This window comes from Cervus canadensis, chromosome 12, assembly GCF_019320065.1.
Source record: "Cervus canadensis isolate Bull #8, Minnesota chromosome 12, ASM1932006v1, whole genome shotgun sequence".
NCBI lineage: Eukaryota > Metazoa > Chordata > Mammalia > Artiodactyla > Cervidae > Cervus > Cervus canadensis.
The window spans coordinates 19,755,951-19,769,410 of NC_057397.1; the positions used below are offsets into that span (position 1 = coordinate 19,755,951).

A 13,460-nucleotide genomic window follows, 5' to 3' on the forward strand; every position below is an offset into this window, starting at 1 on the left:
TTAAAAGTAAAACCTTTGCTCTGCAAAAGGCAGTATCAATAGGATGAGAATACAAGCCACAGACTGGGAGAAAATATTTGCAGAACATATATCTGATAAAGGACTGTTACCCAAAATATGCAAAGAACATTTGAAATTCAAGAATAAGAAAACAACTTGATTTAAAAGGAGGCCAATGACACTAGTACATACTTCACCAAAGAAGAAATACAGATGGCAAGTAAACATAGGAAAAGAAGGCCCAAATCATATGTCATCAGGAAAATGCAAACTACAGTGATGAGATACTGATACCACTACACTCCTTTTACAATGGCCAACATCCAGAGCGCTGACAGGACCAAGCGCTGCTGAGGGTGAGGAGCGGTGGGAGCTCTCATCCAGGCCGGTGGGGATGCAGGTGTGCACACAGCTACTGTGGAAGGCAGTTTGGTTGCGTCTTATAAAATTAAGTATACTTTAACCGCCCATTTTGGCAATCACCCCTTCATGGTATTTACCTTAGTTGAAAGCCTGTGTCCACACAGAAAGCCATGCATTTGCTGTGTACAGCACTTTTATTTTATCATAATGGCCCAAACTCAGAAGCAGCCCAGTGGTCTTCTGTGGGTGAAAGGATGAATACCCTTTGGTACATCCAGACAGTGGGATGCTGTTTGGTGATAAAATGAAGTGAGCCGTCCAGCCACGAAAGACCCACGTGTAACTGAACATGTGATGGTAAATGAAGGAGGTCAGTCTGAACGAGCTATGTGCTGTTTGAGTCTAACTGTATGCCGTTTCGGAAAGGGCAAAATGCTGGCAAGACTGAAAAGGGCATTGGTTTCTAGGGGTTGAGTAGGGAGGGATGAATAGGCTTAGCACAGTAGGTTCTTAGGGCAGTGAAATTATTCTGTATGATACTAGAGTAGTGGATACATGTCCCTACACATTTGTTAAAACCTATAGAAGGTACAACACCAAGAGCAACCCTAAAGTAAATGGAGGACTTTAGGCAATAAAGTGTATCTATATAGAATCAGCAATTATAACAAATGTGCTGTCTGTGGGGGGATGTTGATAGTGGGGATTACCCAGGTGTGAGGTAGCAGGGTGCGACATCTTTGGGAAATCTCCATACCTTCCACTCAATGATGCTGTGAATCTAAAACAGCTCTGCAAAATAAAGTTTATTTAAAACTAGAAAAAAGTAATATAAAATAAAATGATCAAAAATTAAAGAATAATATGTTGCTATGCAGCACAGGCTTCACATAATGGACGTGTTTTCACATGTAGTTTAAAACAGGCAATCAAAAGTTTATGCAATCAAAACCACAATGGCTGATATAAAAAGGTAAGAGACAAGTATTGATGTGGATGTGAGAAAGGATCCCTAGTGCACTGTTGGTGAGAACGTAAACTGATGCAGCCACTGCTACAAGAAACAGTATGGAGGATCCTCAAAAAATTAAAAATAGAGCTACCATATGATCCAGCAATGCCATCATGCTCAGTCACTCAGCCGTGTCCGATTCTTTGCTACCCCATGGACTGTAGCCCACAAGGATCCTCTGTTCACGGGATTCTCCAAACAAGAGTACTGGTGTGGATTGCTGTTTCCTTCTGGGAATGCCATATCTGGGTATATTCTCAAAGGAAACAAAAACAGGGTCTTGAAGAGACATCTGCCCTCCCATGTAACTGTAGTGTTACTTATAATAGCCAAGATATGGAAACAAGCTGTTGACAGGTTAATGGATAATAGAGAGTTTATATACTGTATACATGTATATATATATACACACACACACACACACACACACACACACGCATACACGTGAAATATTATTTAGCCATGAAAATGAAGGAAATCCTGGGATTTGTGTCAACATGGATGAAGCTTAAAGTCACTATGCTAAAAGATAAAGATAAATAATGCACTGTATCACTTATATATGGAATAAAAAAATAAATCAAACTCAGAAAAACAGAGCGTAGAACTATGGCTGCCAGCAGGTAGGGGTGGAGAAAACAGGGAGAGACCAATGTAAGGGTAAGGACTTACACATATGGGAGGAACAATGTTTGAGGACCCTATGTGCATATGGTGACTGGTTGATAACACTGAGTATTTAAAATTTTCTAAGAGATGAGAACTTAAATGTCCTCACCAAAATTATGTGAATTTATATTGTAATATAAATTATACCGATCCCCAAGAAAAAGAAACACAAAAGACAAAATGGTTGTCTGAGGAGACCTTACATATAGCTGAGAAAAGAGGAGAAGCTAAAGGCAAAGGAGAAAAGGAAAGATATACCCATCTGAATGCAGAGTTCCAAAGAATAGCAAGGAGAGATAAGGAAGCCTTCCTCAGCGACCAATGCAAAGAACTAGAGGAAAACAATAGAAAGGGAAAAACTAGAGATCTCTTCCAACAAAATTAGAGATACCAAGGGAACATTTCATGCAAAGATGGGCACAATAAAGGGCAAAGATGGTATGGACCTAACAGAAGCAGAAGATATTAGGAAAACTTGACAAGAATACACAGAAGAACTATACAAAAATATCTTAATGACCCATATAACCACGATGGTATGATCACTCACCTAGAGCCAGACATCCTGGAGTCTGAAGTGAAGTGGGCCTCATGAAGCATCACTACAAACAAGGCTAGTGGGAGTAATAGAATTCCAGTAGAGCTATTTCAAATTCTAAAAGATAATGCTTTTAAAGTGCTGCATTCAGTATGCCAGCAAATTTGGAAAACTCAGCAGTAGCCACAGGAGTGGAAAAGGTCAGTTTTCATTCTAATCCCAAAGAAAGGCAATGTCAAAGAATGTTCAAACTACCACACAACTGCACTCATCTCATATACTAGCAAAGCAATGCTGAAAATTCTCCAATGGAGTCTTCAACAGAATGTGAACCAAGAACTTCCAGATGTTCAAGCTGGATTTACAAAAGGCAGAGGAACCAGAGCAAATTGCCAACAACAGATGGATCATAGAAAAAGCAAGAGAATTCCAGAAAAACATCTACTTCAACTTTATTGACTATGACAAAGGCTTTGACGGTGTGGATCACAACAAATTATGGAAAATTCTGAAAGAGATGGGAATACCAGAACACCTTAACTACCTCCTGAGAATTCTGTATGCAGGTCAAGAAGCAACAGTTACAACCCAACATGGAACAATGGACTGGTTCAAAATTGGGAAAGGAGAATGTCAAGGCTGTATATTGTTACCCTGCTTGTCTAACTTATATGCAGAGTACATCATGCGAAATGCCAGGCTGGATGAAGCACAAGCTGGAATCAAAATTGTAGGGAGAAATATCAATAACCTCAGATATGCAGATGACACCACCATTATGGCAGAGAGTGAAGAGGAACTAAGCTTCATGATGAAGGTGAAAGAGGAGAGTGAATAAGCTGGCTTAAAACTCAGCATTCAGAAATGAAGATCATGGCATCTGGTTCCATCACTTCATGGCAAATAGATGGGGAAACAATGGAAACAGTGAGAGACTTTATTTTCTTGGGCTCCAAAATCACTGCAGATGGTGACTGCAGATGGCCACCATGAAATTAAAAGACACTTGCTCCTTGGAAGAAAAGCTATGACAGTCCTAGACAGCATATTAAAAAGCAAAGACATTGCTTTGCCAACAAAGGTCCATCTGGTCAAAGCTATGGGTTTTCCAGTAGTCATGTTTGGATATGAGAGTTAGACTATAAAGAAAGCTGCACACCAAAGAATTGATGCTTTTGAACTGGGATGTTGGAGAAGACTCCTGAGAGTCCCTTGGACTGCAAGGAGATCATACCAGTCAGTCCTAAGGGAAATCAGTCCTGAATATACTTTGGAAGGACTGATGCTGAAGCTAAAACTCCAATACTTTGGCCACCTGATGCAAAGAACTGACTCCTTGGAGAAGACCCTGATGTTAGGAAAGATTGAAGGCAGGAGGAGAAGGGGATGACAGAGGATGAGATGGTCGGATGGCATCACCGACTTGATGGAAGTGAGTTTGAGCAAGCTCGGGGAGTAGGTAACGGACAGGGAAGCCTGGCATGCTGCAGTCCATGGGGTCGCAAAGAGTTGGATGTGACTGAGTGACTGAACTGAATGGAATATTATAATATATATTTATATATAAATAAATATGTGAGATGATAGATGTGTTGATCAACTAGATGGAAAGAATCGTTTCACAGTAGATGTGCATAGCAAATCACTGTAATATTTTACATTTTTCTCTGTCAATTTATACCTCAATAAAGCTGAAAAATAGACAAGTCTTCAAAATATTTATCTGAAAATTGTATGATATATAGTTGGCAGTTCATTTGTCATTTTGTTTATATAAAAAATGATTTCCCTTTAATTCTACTTATTTCTAAAGTATTCTATTTGAAATATCCTTATACTTGTATTGCTCATCTATTTCTTTTTAAAATAAGGTTAAGTGACACAGTTTTTCTTTAGAGTTATTATTTGGTGTGACAAGTGTTGGATGAATTTACTGAAAATGCATTATGTCTCCTCAACCATGTAATTATTCCCACGAATCAGGTTAATGATGAGAAGCAGAAACTGTTTTCTGACCTTTCTGCCAAACTGAGAGCAGCCCTTTCCCTTGGCACAGAAAGTAATAAGGTCAATCTTTGGCCTGGAGAACAAATATGAAGAAATATCCCTTTCAGATCCGATAATCCCATTTTTATTAGTTACATCTTCAGCTCATTCCTCATAGCTACAATCAGTTCAAATTTTAAGAAATTGTATTTAATGATAATTCTTGAAAAATATCAGTACATCATTCTTAATATTTCAGCTTCTAGTAAATTATAGAGATGGAAAGAGACAGTCAACTCCAAATCGCATGGTCTTAGGAAGCTCAGTTATTTCCATCTCTTGATTGTGTGCACCACTTTATTCTCTTCTTTTCTCTTGTCAATGTAGAGAAGTCATAAACATGGGGAAATTGTAAGTTTTATCAAATTGAATTAAATACTCTGACTTAATTGAGCAATAATATAATGATTCAGTTCAGTTCAGTCCCTCAGTTGTGTCCAACTCTTTGCGACCCCATGAATTGCAGCACGCCAGGCCTCCCTGTCCATCACAAACTCCCAGAGTTGACTCAAACTCATGCCCATCAAGTCGGTGATGCCATCCAGCCATCTCATCCTCTGTCGTCCCCTCCTCCTCTTGCCCCCAATCCCTCCCAGCATCAGGGTCTTTTCCAATGAGTCAACTCTTCGCATGAGGTGGCCAAAGTGCTGGAGTTTCAGCTTCAGCATCAGTCCTTCCAGTGAACATCCAGGACTGATCTCCTTTAGGATGGACTGGTTGGATCTCCTTGAAGTCCAAGGGACTCTCAAGAGTCTTCTCCAACACCACAGTCCAAAAGCATCAATTTTTTGGTGCTCAGCTTTCTTCACAGTCCAACTCTCACATCCATACATGACCACTGGAAAAACCATAGCCTTGACTAGACGAACCTTTGCTGGCAAAGTAATGTCTCTGCTTTTTAATATGCTGTCTAGGTTGGTCATAACTTTCCTTCTAAGGAGTAAGTGTCTTTTAATTTCATGGCTGCAATCATCATCTGCAGTGATTTTGGAGCCCCAAAAAATAAAGTCTGACACTGTTTCCACTATCTCCCCATCTATTTCCCATGAGGTGATGGGACCAGATGCCATGATCTTAGTTTTCTGAATGTTAAGCTTTAAGCCGACTTTTTCACTCTCCTCTTTCACTTTCATCAAGAGGCTTTTTAGTTCCTCTTCACTCTGCCATAAGGGGGGTGTCATCTGCATATCTGAGGTTATTGATATTTCTCCTGGCAATCTTGATTCCAGCTTGTGCTTCCTCCAGCCCAGCGTTTCTCATGATGTACTCTGCATATAAGTTAAATAAGCAGGGTGACAATATACAGCCTTGACATACTCCTTTTCCTATTTGGAACCAGTCTGTTGTTCCATGTCCAGTTCTAGCTGTTGCTTCCTGACCTGCATACAGGTTTCTCAAGAGGCAGGTCAGGTGGTCTGGTATTCCCATCTCTTTCAGAATTTTCCACAGTTTCTTGTGATCCACACAGTCGAAGGCTTTGGTATAGTCAATAAAGCAGAAATAGATGTTTTTCTGGAACTCTCTTGCTTTTTTGATGATCCAGCAGATATTGGCAATTTGATCTCTGGTTCCTCTGCCTTTTCTAAAACCAGCTTGAACATCTGGAAGTTCTCGGTTCACGTATTGCTGTAGCCTGGCTTGGAGAATTTTGAGCATTACTTTACTAGTGTGAGAGATGAGTGCAATTGTGCGGTAGTTTGAGCATTCTTTGGGATTGCCTTTCTTAGGGATTGGAATGAAAACGGACCTTTTCCAGTCCTGTAGCCACTGCTGAGTTCTCCAAATTTGCTGGCATATTGAGTGCAGCACTTTCACAGCATCATCTTTCAGGATTTGAAATAGCTCAACTGGAATTCCATCACATCCACTAGCTTTGTTCGTAATGATGCTTTCTAAGGCCCACTTGACTTCACATTCCAGGATGTCTGGCTCTAGGTCAGTGATCACACCATTGTGAATATCTGGGTCGTGAAGATCTTTTTTGTACGGTTCTTCTGTGTATCCTATATAATGATTAGGGTGATATAATTCATAATAAATAAAGTTTTACCTTATTGTAGCAGCCCCAGAATAATAGGACAGTTTAACCATATTTGTTGGAAGATTTTCTGCCTGTAAAACTCACAAAATCTATTATTTTTAAGATGGATTTGTTATAAAACTTTTATTAATAGTACATATTGTGTGCTATTTTTAAAATGAGGTTTCATAATAGAAAGTTCATAAAACATAGATGTACAGCTTCATTATTTAAAAGCTAAAGCCCTGTGTAATCACAGTCTAGGTCAGGAAGAGTGGGTTGTGTTCAACTCAGATTCTGTCTCCCCAGTGTGTCTTCCCCACTCTAACTGGGTCTGCGTCCATCTAAAGTAACTACTGTCCTGACAACTGGGTACTGATTGTCTAGCTTTGCTATAGGTCTTTGTACCCCAACCATGAATGCATTGCAAGCTACTCCTGTAGTTTATCTGAATCAAGGTCATATATGTATATAATGTGTGTAAATACAGTTGTGTATCTGCTGTCTTTCAGTTCACATTGTGTTCCATTGCATTCACTTACATTGTTCTGTGTGACTACTACTACAATGCATGGATTTTCCTTGCTGTATCCTCTTCCTTTATGGTATCACAGTTTGCTACAGTGTTTGTCTACAACATATATTGGAGGGCACACGGTTTATCAGTTTTAAGCACATGTCCATGGTTGAGACTGAGAATAATGCCATAAGGAACACACTTGCATGTGTGCAACGGGGAACAGGTGTCCACACCAAGGTGCATTTATATTAGACGTGAAGTGTCAAAGCCTCGCCAGCGGTATATGGGCTTCTACATTTCTATTCACCCTCCCCTCACCAACATGTGACATTTCCTGTCTTCTTAGTTGCAGCCACTCTGGGAGATTTTACACAGAAATGCATAAGTTTTAAAACTGCAATGGTTTCAGGTCTTACATTTAAGTCTAATTGATTTTGAATTGATTGTTGTATACAGTGTGAGATAAAGGTCCCATTTCATTCTTTTGCAGGTTGATATTAAGTTCTCCTAATACCATTTATTGCAGAGATTAGCCATTCCTCATTTCTCTCAAACATTCATGGGTTTATTTCTGGATGTTCTATCCTGTCCCCTTGGTCTACATCTGTTTTTCTGCTGGTATCTTAGCCCTTTGGTGACTGTTATTTTGCAATACATTTGAAATAAGAACATGCAGTGCCTCTAGCTTTGTTCTTCTTATTCTACATTGATATGGCTATTCAGGGTCTTCTGTGGACTTTAGGATGATTTCCTGTGGACTTTAAGATGATTTCCTAAAGAAACCACAGGGATTTTGGTTGGGATTCACTGCACTGGTGGCCACTTTGGATGTTACAGATCTCTTAAAATATTAATTCTTCCAATCCATGGACACAGATGTTTATTGTTTATCTATATCTATAATTCCCTTCATTAAAATTTTTGCAGTTTTCAGTGTACAAATCTTCCATCTCCTTGGTTAAGTTAATTCCTAATTATTTTGTATTCTCTGTTGCTATTATGAATGAGATAGTTTTCTTAATTTCATTCAAAGACTGGAGAATGAACCCCTTCAAATAAAAGCTAAAATAGCAAAGGGGAACAAAATTAAGGATCAGTGTGCAAATTTATATAGTAATGATTAAATTAACAAAGAAATGAAAATAAAGAAAGCCTTTAAATCACATTTTAAAGCAGGTAAAATTTCCCCAGTTTTAAAATACCATTTCTGTGCTTTTCTATTTCCTTATCTAGTATGTTTCACATATTTGTCATAAAAGAGCTTAGCATATGTTTTAAATAACCTGCTCAGCATTGCATTTGTTTGTTTGAGGATTAATCTGCTTCTGAAGGAATAAAAATCAACCCTTTCTCTACAAAATGATAGTAAAGTAGAGTAGACCATGTCTACTGGGTCTAGTGTTAATAGTCTCTAATACCCACAAAGTTGTCTTTATACTGCAAACAGGGTCCAGTGCAAGTCTGTTTAACATTATTACCCCTTCTCGTCTAATGACTATCTTTATTATCCAGATCTTATTGCCATCTGTTGGTTCCTGCAGAAGACTGTCTCCAGAACCAAAGTCTGCGGATTCTCAAGTCCCACAGTCTGCTTTCCACATCTGTGGGTTCCGCATTTGTGAATTCACACAACTGAAATGTTACCCTGTGTTTACAGTCCGCAGTTGGTTGAATCTGCCAGTGCAGAACCCGCAAATACTCAAAGCTAAATGTAATATATTGTCACTATTAAATAAAACATACACACTTTCTAAAGCAAAAGAATCTCAACCTAATGGCTGCTAAGGCAACAGACAGCACAATAGATATGTACAGTCTACTTCCAAATAATTTTATATGTGATTCTGAGCTATGGAAAAAGCAAAGTTTAGCTACATTCATCTCCCTGCAATATTTCTCGGATTAAGGACTACTTACTTGTAAATAGAAAGGTATTTTTTTGTCCCCATAGAGTTAGACAAATTTAGACTAGTGATATACTATGGGTTAAGATGTTTCTCTTCTCTGAATATATTTATCAGTCGAAAGAAAGCAGTGCACGGGTGCTGTAATTTTCAGACTTAATCCATCAATGTAAAAATAGATACATAAAGTCATCCCAAATTTGGGTTAGCCTTATTAAATCATGAATAAAAGGTAATTTTGCCATGTATGGAATTCTAGGCGTATTGTTGTCCTCATTTTATAGCCTGATGTTTATGTTCCACGGTATTCTGGCTTTCATTCTTTCTCTTGAGAAATCAGTTATCATCCTAATCACTGGTTCCTTGGAGGTTATTGTTTATAGACATTGATGGAGACATATTATAAAATCTGATGACTGGTTCACACTCATTTATTGAAGGTAAATGTGGTTAATGTACTTTTTGCAGCAGTTAATCTGATACTGTCGTAAGAGAATGAAAGCATCTTGTGGTGTTTTATACACCCACAGAAATGAGACTCTGTTGGCAGATAGTTGTATTCCACTTCCTTGCAGATCGTCTACATGGGCTGGTGTGAAATGCGGGAGCAAGATCCGCTTCAGGACCGTGTGTACTCACCCGCCTTTCTGGCCCTGAGGGGCTCCTGCCTCTACAAGTTTCTGGCACCTCCAGTAAGTATTTCTGTTCAACATCCTTATTTTTCCCATGCTATCACAGCATAGTGACATCAACTTTACAATGACAAAGGGCACATTAGTAATATATTTTGAAAATTAGGTACAGGAAAAAATGCAAAATAGCCCAAATATTTCTGAAGATTTCTTGCTTAAAGATATATGTTCTAGCATTAAACACTGACTTTATAACCCTTGAGAGACCTAGGATGCATTTTCATTTTGGCATTTTTGCCAGGCTCAATATGTTTACTATTTGACAGGTCTAAGTCAAATAAATCAGTGGTGCTTTCGAGAACCTGCAATATCCCATATTTAATCATCAGACTTCAAATTAAACTTGGATGAGGCCCTGTTGCACATAAGGTCTTGCTTTTGGAAACATGTAGCTTACACAACAGTAGAGTCTCAATAAATATTTATCAACTATAAATATTAAATGCTGGACTACTCGCTTACAGGTCTAATAACTACATAGGATCTTGGAATTACCAGGTTAGACTTCTTGTAATGTTTAGTATCTATATTCACATAAAGTTCAAATCACCCAGAAGACAGAGAAAAAATCACAAATGCTTACACCCTTTACACTGGCCCTACTCTGAACAATTTTTTAGGACTGGACAGACAAGCACATGTTTAAAGCACAAACAAGTGAAACAGCTTCAACATGCTGTTTAGTGCTTCACAACGTTAACAACTTAGAAAAACTTCTTGATGTAAATATGTCTTTCTTAAATGCAAAGCCAGTGTTGACACGACGTCCAGTATTCTCTGTGTGTAGCAAGTGGTCAACAGAGAACAGATTATTACATAGTGAAATATGAACAGAGTATTTTCCATTTACAACTACTACTAAATATTGGCTACATTTCCCATATTAAAATAATTAACTCCCCTCAAAACAACACTTAGTATTTATGTAGAGATAACACAGACACTACTTAAAATACATTAAGACACTGAGCAATGGGAAGTTGTTGCTTATAATATGAAATGTCTGCTGAAAGAGGAAGAGAAAGTATGAAACTGGGGGGAGCAGAAACAGAAACACTGCATGAGGAACCCTCACAACTCAGACTGCCTTGCATGTGTGTGAGAACATCATGGGTGCACCACTGTGTATTAATAGAAGAAAGTAGGGGCCATCTTTCTAAAACACATGATGTGTTCATTTCTCATCTTCTCAAGGTGACCACGTGGGACTGGACCCGAGCAGAGAAAACTTTTTCAGTTTACGAGATCATGTGTAAGATCCTAAAGGTAGGAGCGAAAAGCAGTGATGATCGTAAAGGCTTTGCTTGGCCAGTTGGGGTCCTGGGTTCACAGGCAGTTTACGAAGATAAACAATGCCTGGATATGAAGGAAAATACAAGGTGAAGACCTGGAAAAGAAAAACACGTAAGAGAAAACACAGAGCGGAGAGAAATATACGTCGACTTAGCTAAGTCTTAAGCAGATTCCAAGGTCCCTCCGTGGGAGGGGGACACAAGGGGAAGTTTGTCAGGTCCTTGGAGGATGAAATAGAAGGTCAACTGGAGATAGTCTGAATTTAAGCTTCAGTTGTTACCAGAGTTGTATTTGCTGTGTAAAATGCAGAAGAAAAAGATCTGAATAAGACTTGGAGTTAGAGAATGTAGAAAGTAAAAAGGTATATGCAAAGAAAGACATATGTGTGTACACACACACACACACATATATGTATTATATTTAAGCCTCAGGGTTACATTGTCTCTCTGAGTGTGGAGCTGCATATTCAGCTGTCATAAATCAATTACACTTCTGTGCTGTACACAGGATTATTGCAATAGGAAGTCACTGAGAATTCTGTAAAATTCCAGATAGCTTTTGTATCCGTTTTGCTAGTTGTTTCTTTAGAATGATGTCAACTTTTGCAGTTGATAGTATTTCTTTTTTTTTTTTTTTCCTTTTTTTTTAAATTTATTTATTTTTTTCAGTTGGTTTTGTCATACATTGATATGAATCAGCCATAGATTTACACGTATTCCCCATCCCGATCCCCCCTCCCACCTCCCTCTCCACCCGATTCCTCTGGGTCTTTCCAGTGCACCAGGCCCGAGCACTTGTCTCATGCATCCCACCTGGGCTGGTGATCTGTTTCACCATAGATAATATACATGCTGTTCTTTCGAAACATCCCACCCTCACCTTCTCCCACAGAGTTCAAAAGTCTGTATTTCTTAAAGAAACTCAGCCACACACACTGAGCACTGTCTGCTTCTGCTTTGCATACTTTAAAGAGTGTGTATGTGTGCTTAATTGTGTTGGACTTTTTGCGACCCCATGGACTGTAGCCCACCAGGCTTCTCTTTCCGTGGGATTCTCCAGGTAAGAATACTGGAGTGGGTTGCCATTTCCTTCTCCAGGGTCTTCTTCCAGACCGAGGGATTGAACCCCCATCTCCTTCATTGGCAGGTGGATTCTTTACCACTGAGCCATCCAGGAAGCCCTGTTGTTGAGGGGGACAGGGTTTTTCAGCCAGGAACCTAACAGATTATTTTCATCTGGCTATATCTTATAAACTATTTTTTTTTTACTGCTTCTGCAAAAGATTCTATTTTCTAAAAAGGGATATTAGGAGACTGAAGAACAATCTTCACATACCAAGTATTAAAGCAGAGAGTAGGAATTTTATTCTTTAGAATTATTTAAAGGGGGGACTTTGGATTATTTCCTAAAGGCAGGGCCAAATAACTAGCCATGATTCTGGCTGTTTATGACCCTACAATGCCCACATTTATAGGAAGAAGTCGTACACTTCTCCCTGCTGGATGGATTTTTGCCCTAAAAGCCATATATTCTTTGGATTTCAAAGTATGGATTTGATGATTCTTTTTCAGTCAGTTCAGTTCAGTTGCTCAGTCATGTCCCACTCTTTGTGAGCCCATGAATCACAGCATACCAGGCCTCCCTGTCTATCACAAACTCCTGGAGTTAACTCAAACTCATGCCCATCAAGTCGGTGATGCCATCCAGCCATCTCATCCTCTGTCGTCCCCTTCCCCTCCTGCCCCCAATCCCTCCCAGCATCAGGGTCTTTTCCAATGAGTCAACTCTTCGCATGAGATGGCCAAAGTATTGGAGTTTCAGCTTCAGCATTAGTCCTTTCAATGAACACCCAGGACTTATCTCCTTTAGGATGAACTGGTTGGATCTCCTAGCAGTCCAAGGGACTCTCAAGAATCTTCTCCAACACCATAGTTCAAAAGGATCCATTTTTCAGCATGCAGGTTTATTCACAGTCCAACTCTCACATCCATACATGACCACTGGAAAAACCTTGACTAGACGGACTTTGTTGGCAAAGTAATGTCTCTGCTTTTTAATATGCTATCTAGGTTGGTCATAACTTTCCTTCCAAGGAGTAAGCGTCTTTTAATCTCATGGCTGCAGTCACCATCTGCAATGATTTTGAAGCCCCAAAAAATAAAGTCTGACACTGTTTCTTTTTAGTATGGTGTAATTATCCTCTGAAGTAGAATATTAGAATTGAAATCTGAAGATGAATCTTATAGCTATTAATTAAAACCATTAATCTCAATAGGCAGTATTGAAAGTCAACCCTGAATAATATTATAAGAAATTAGCATTATTGTTTTCATGTGTCTCTTGTTTGTTTGCTTTTCTAGTGCTAGTTATGCTAATTTGTTGTAGCGAAGCTTCTGTTTGCTT

General features: G+C 39.0%; 1 protein-coding gene across 1 annotated transcript in view; it reads left to right on the forward strand.

The window, feature by feature from the left end:
• The window catches only part of SNTG1 (syntrophin gamma 1), a 381,189-nt gene that overhangs the window by 339,580 nt on the left and 28,149 nt on the right, over positions 1 to 13,460 (forward strand). The window contains exons 14-15 of the mRNA XM_043484136.1: positions 9,648 to 9,764; positions 10,959 to 11,030. Coding sequence (XP_043340071.1) covers positions 9,648 to 9,764; positions 10,959 to 11,030 — 189 coding nt within the window. The remainder of the gene's footprint in view (positions 1 to 9,647; positions 9,765 to 10,958; positions 11,031 to 13,460) is intronic.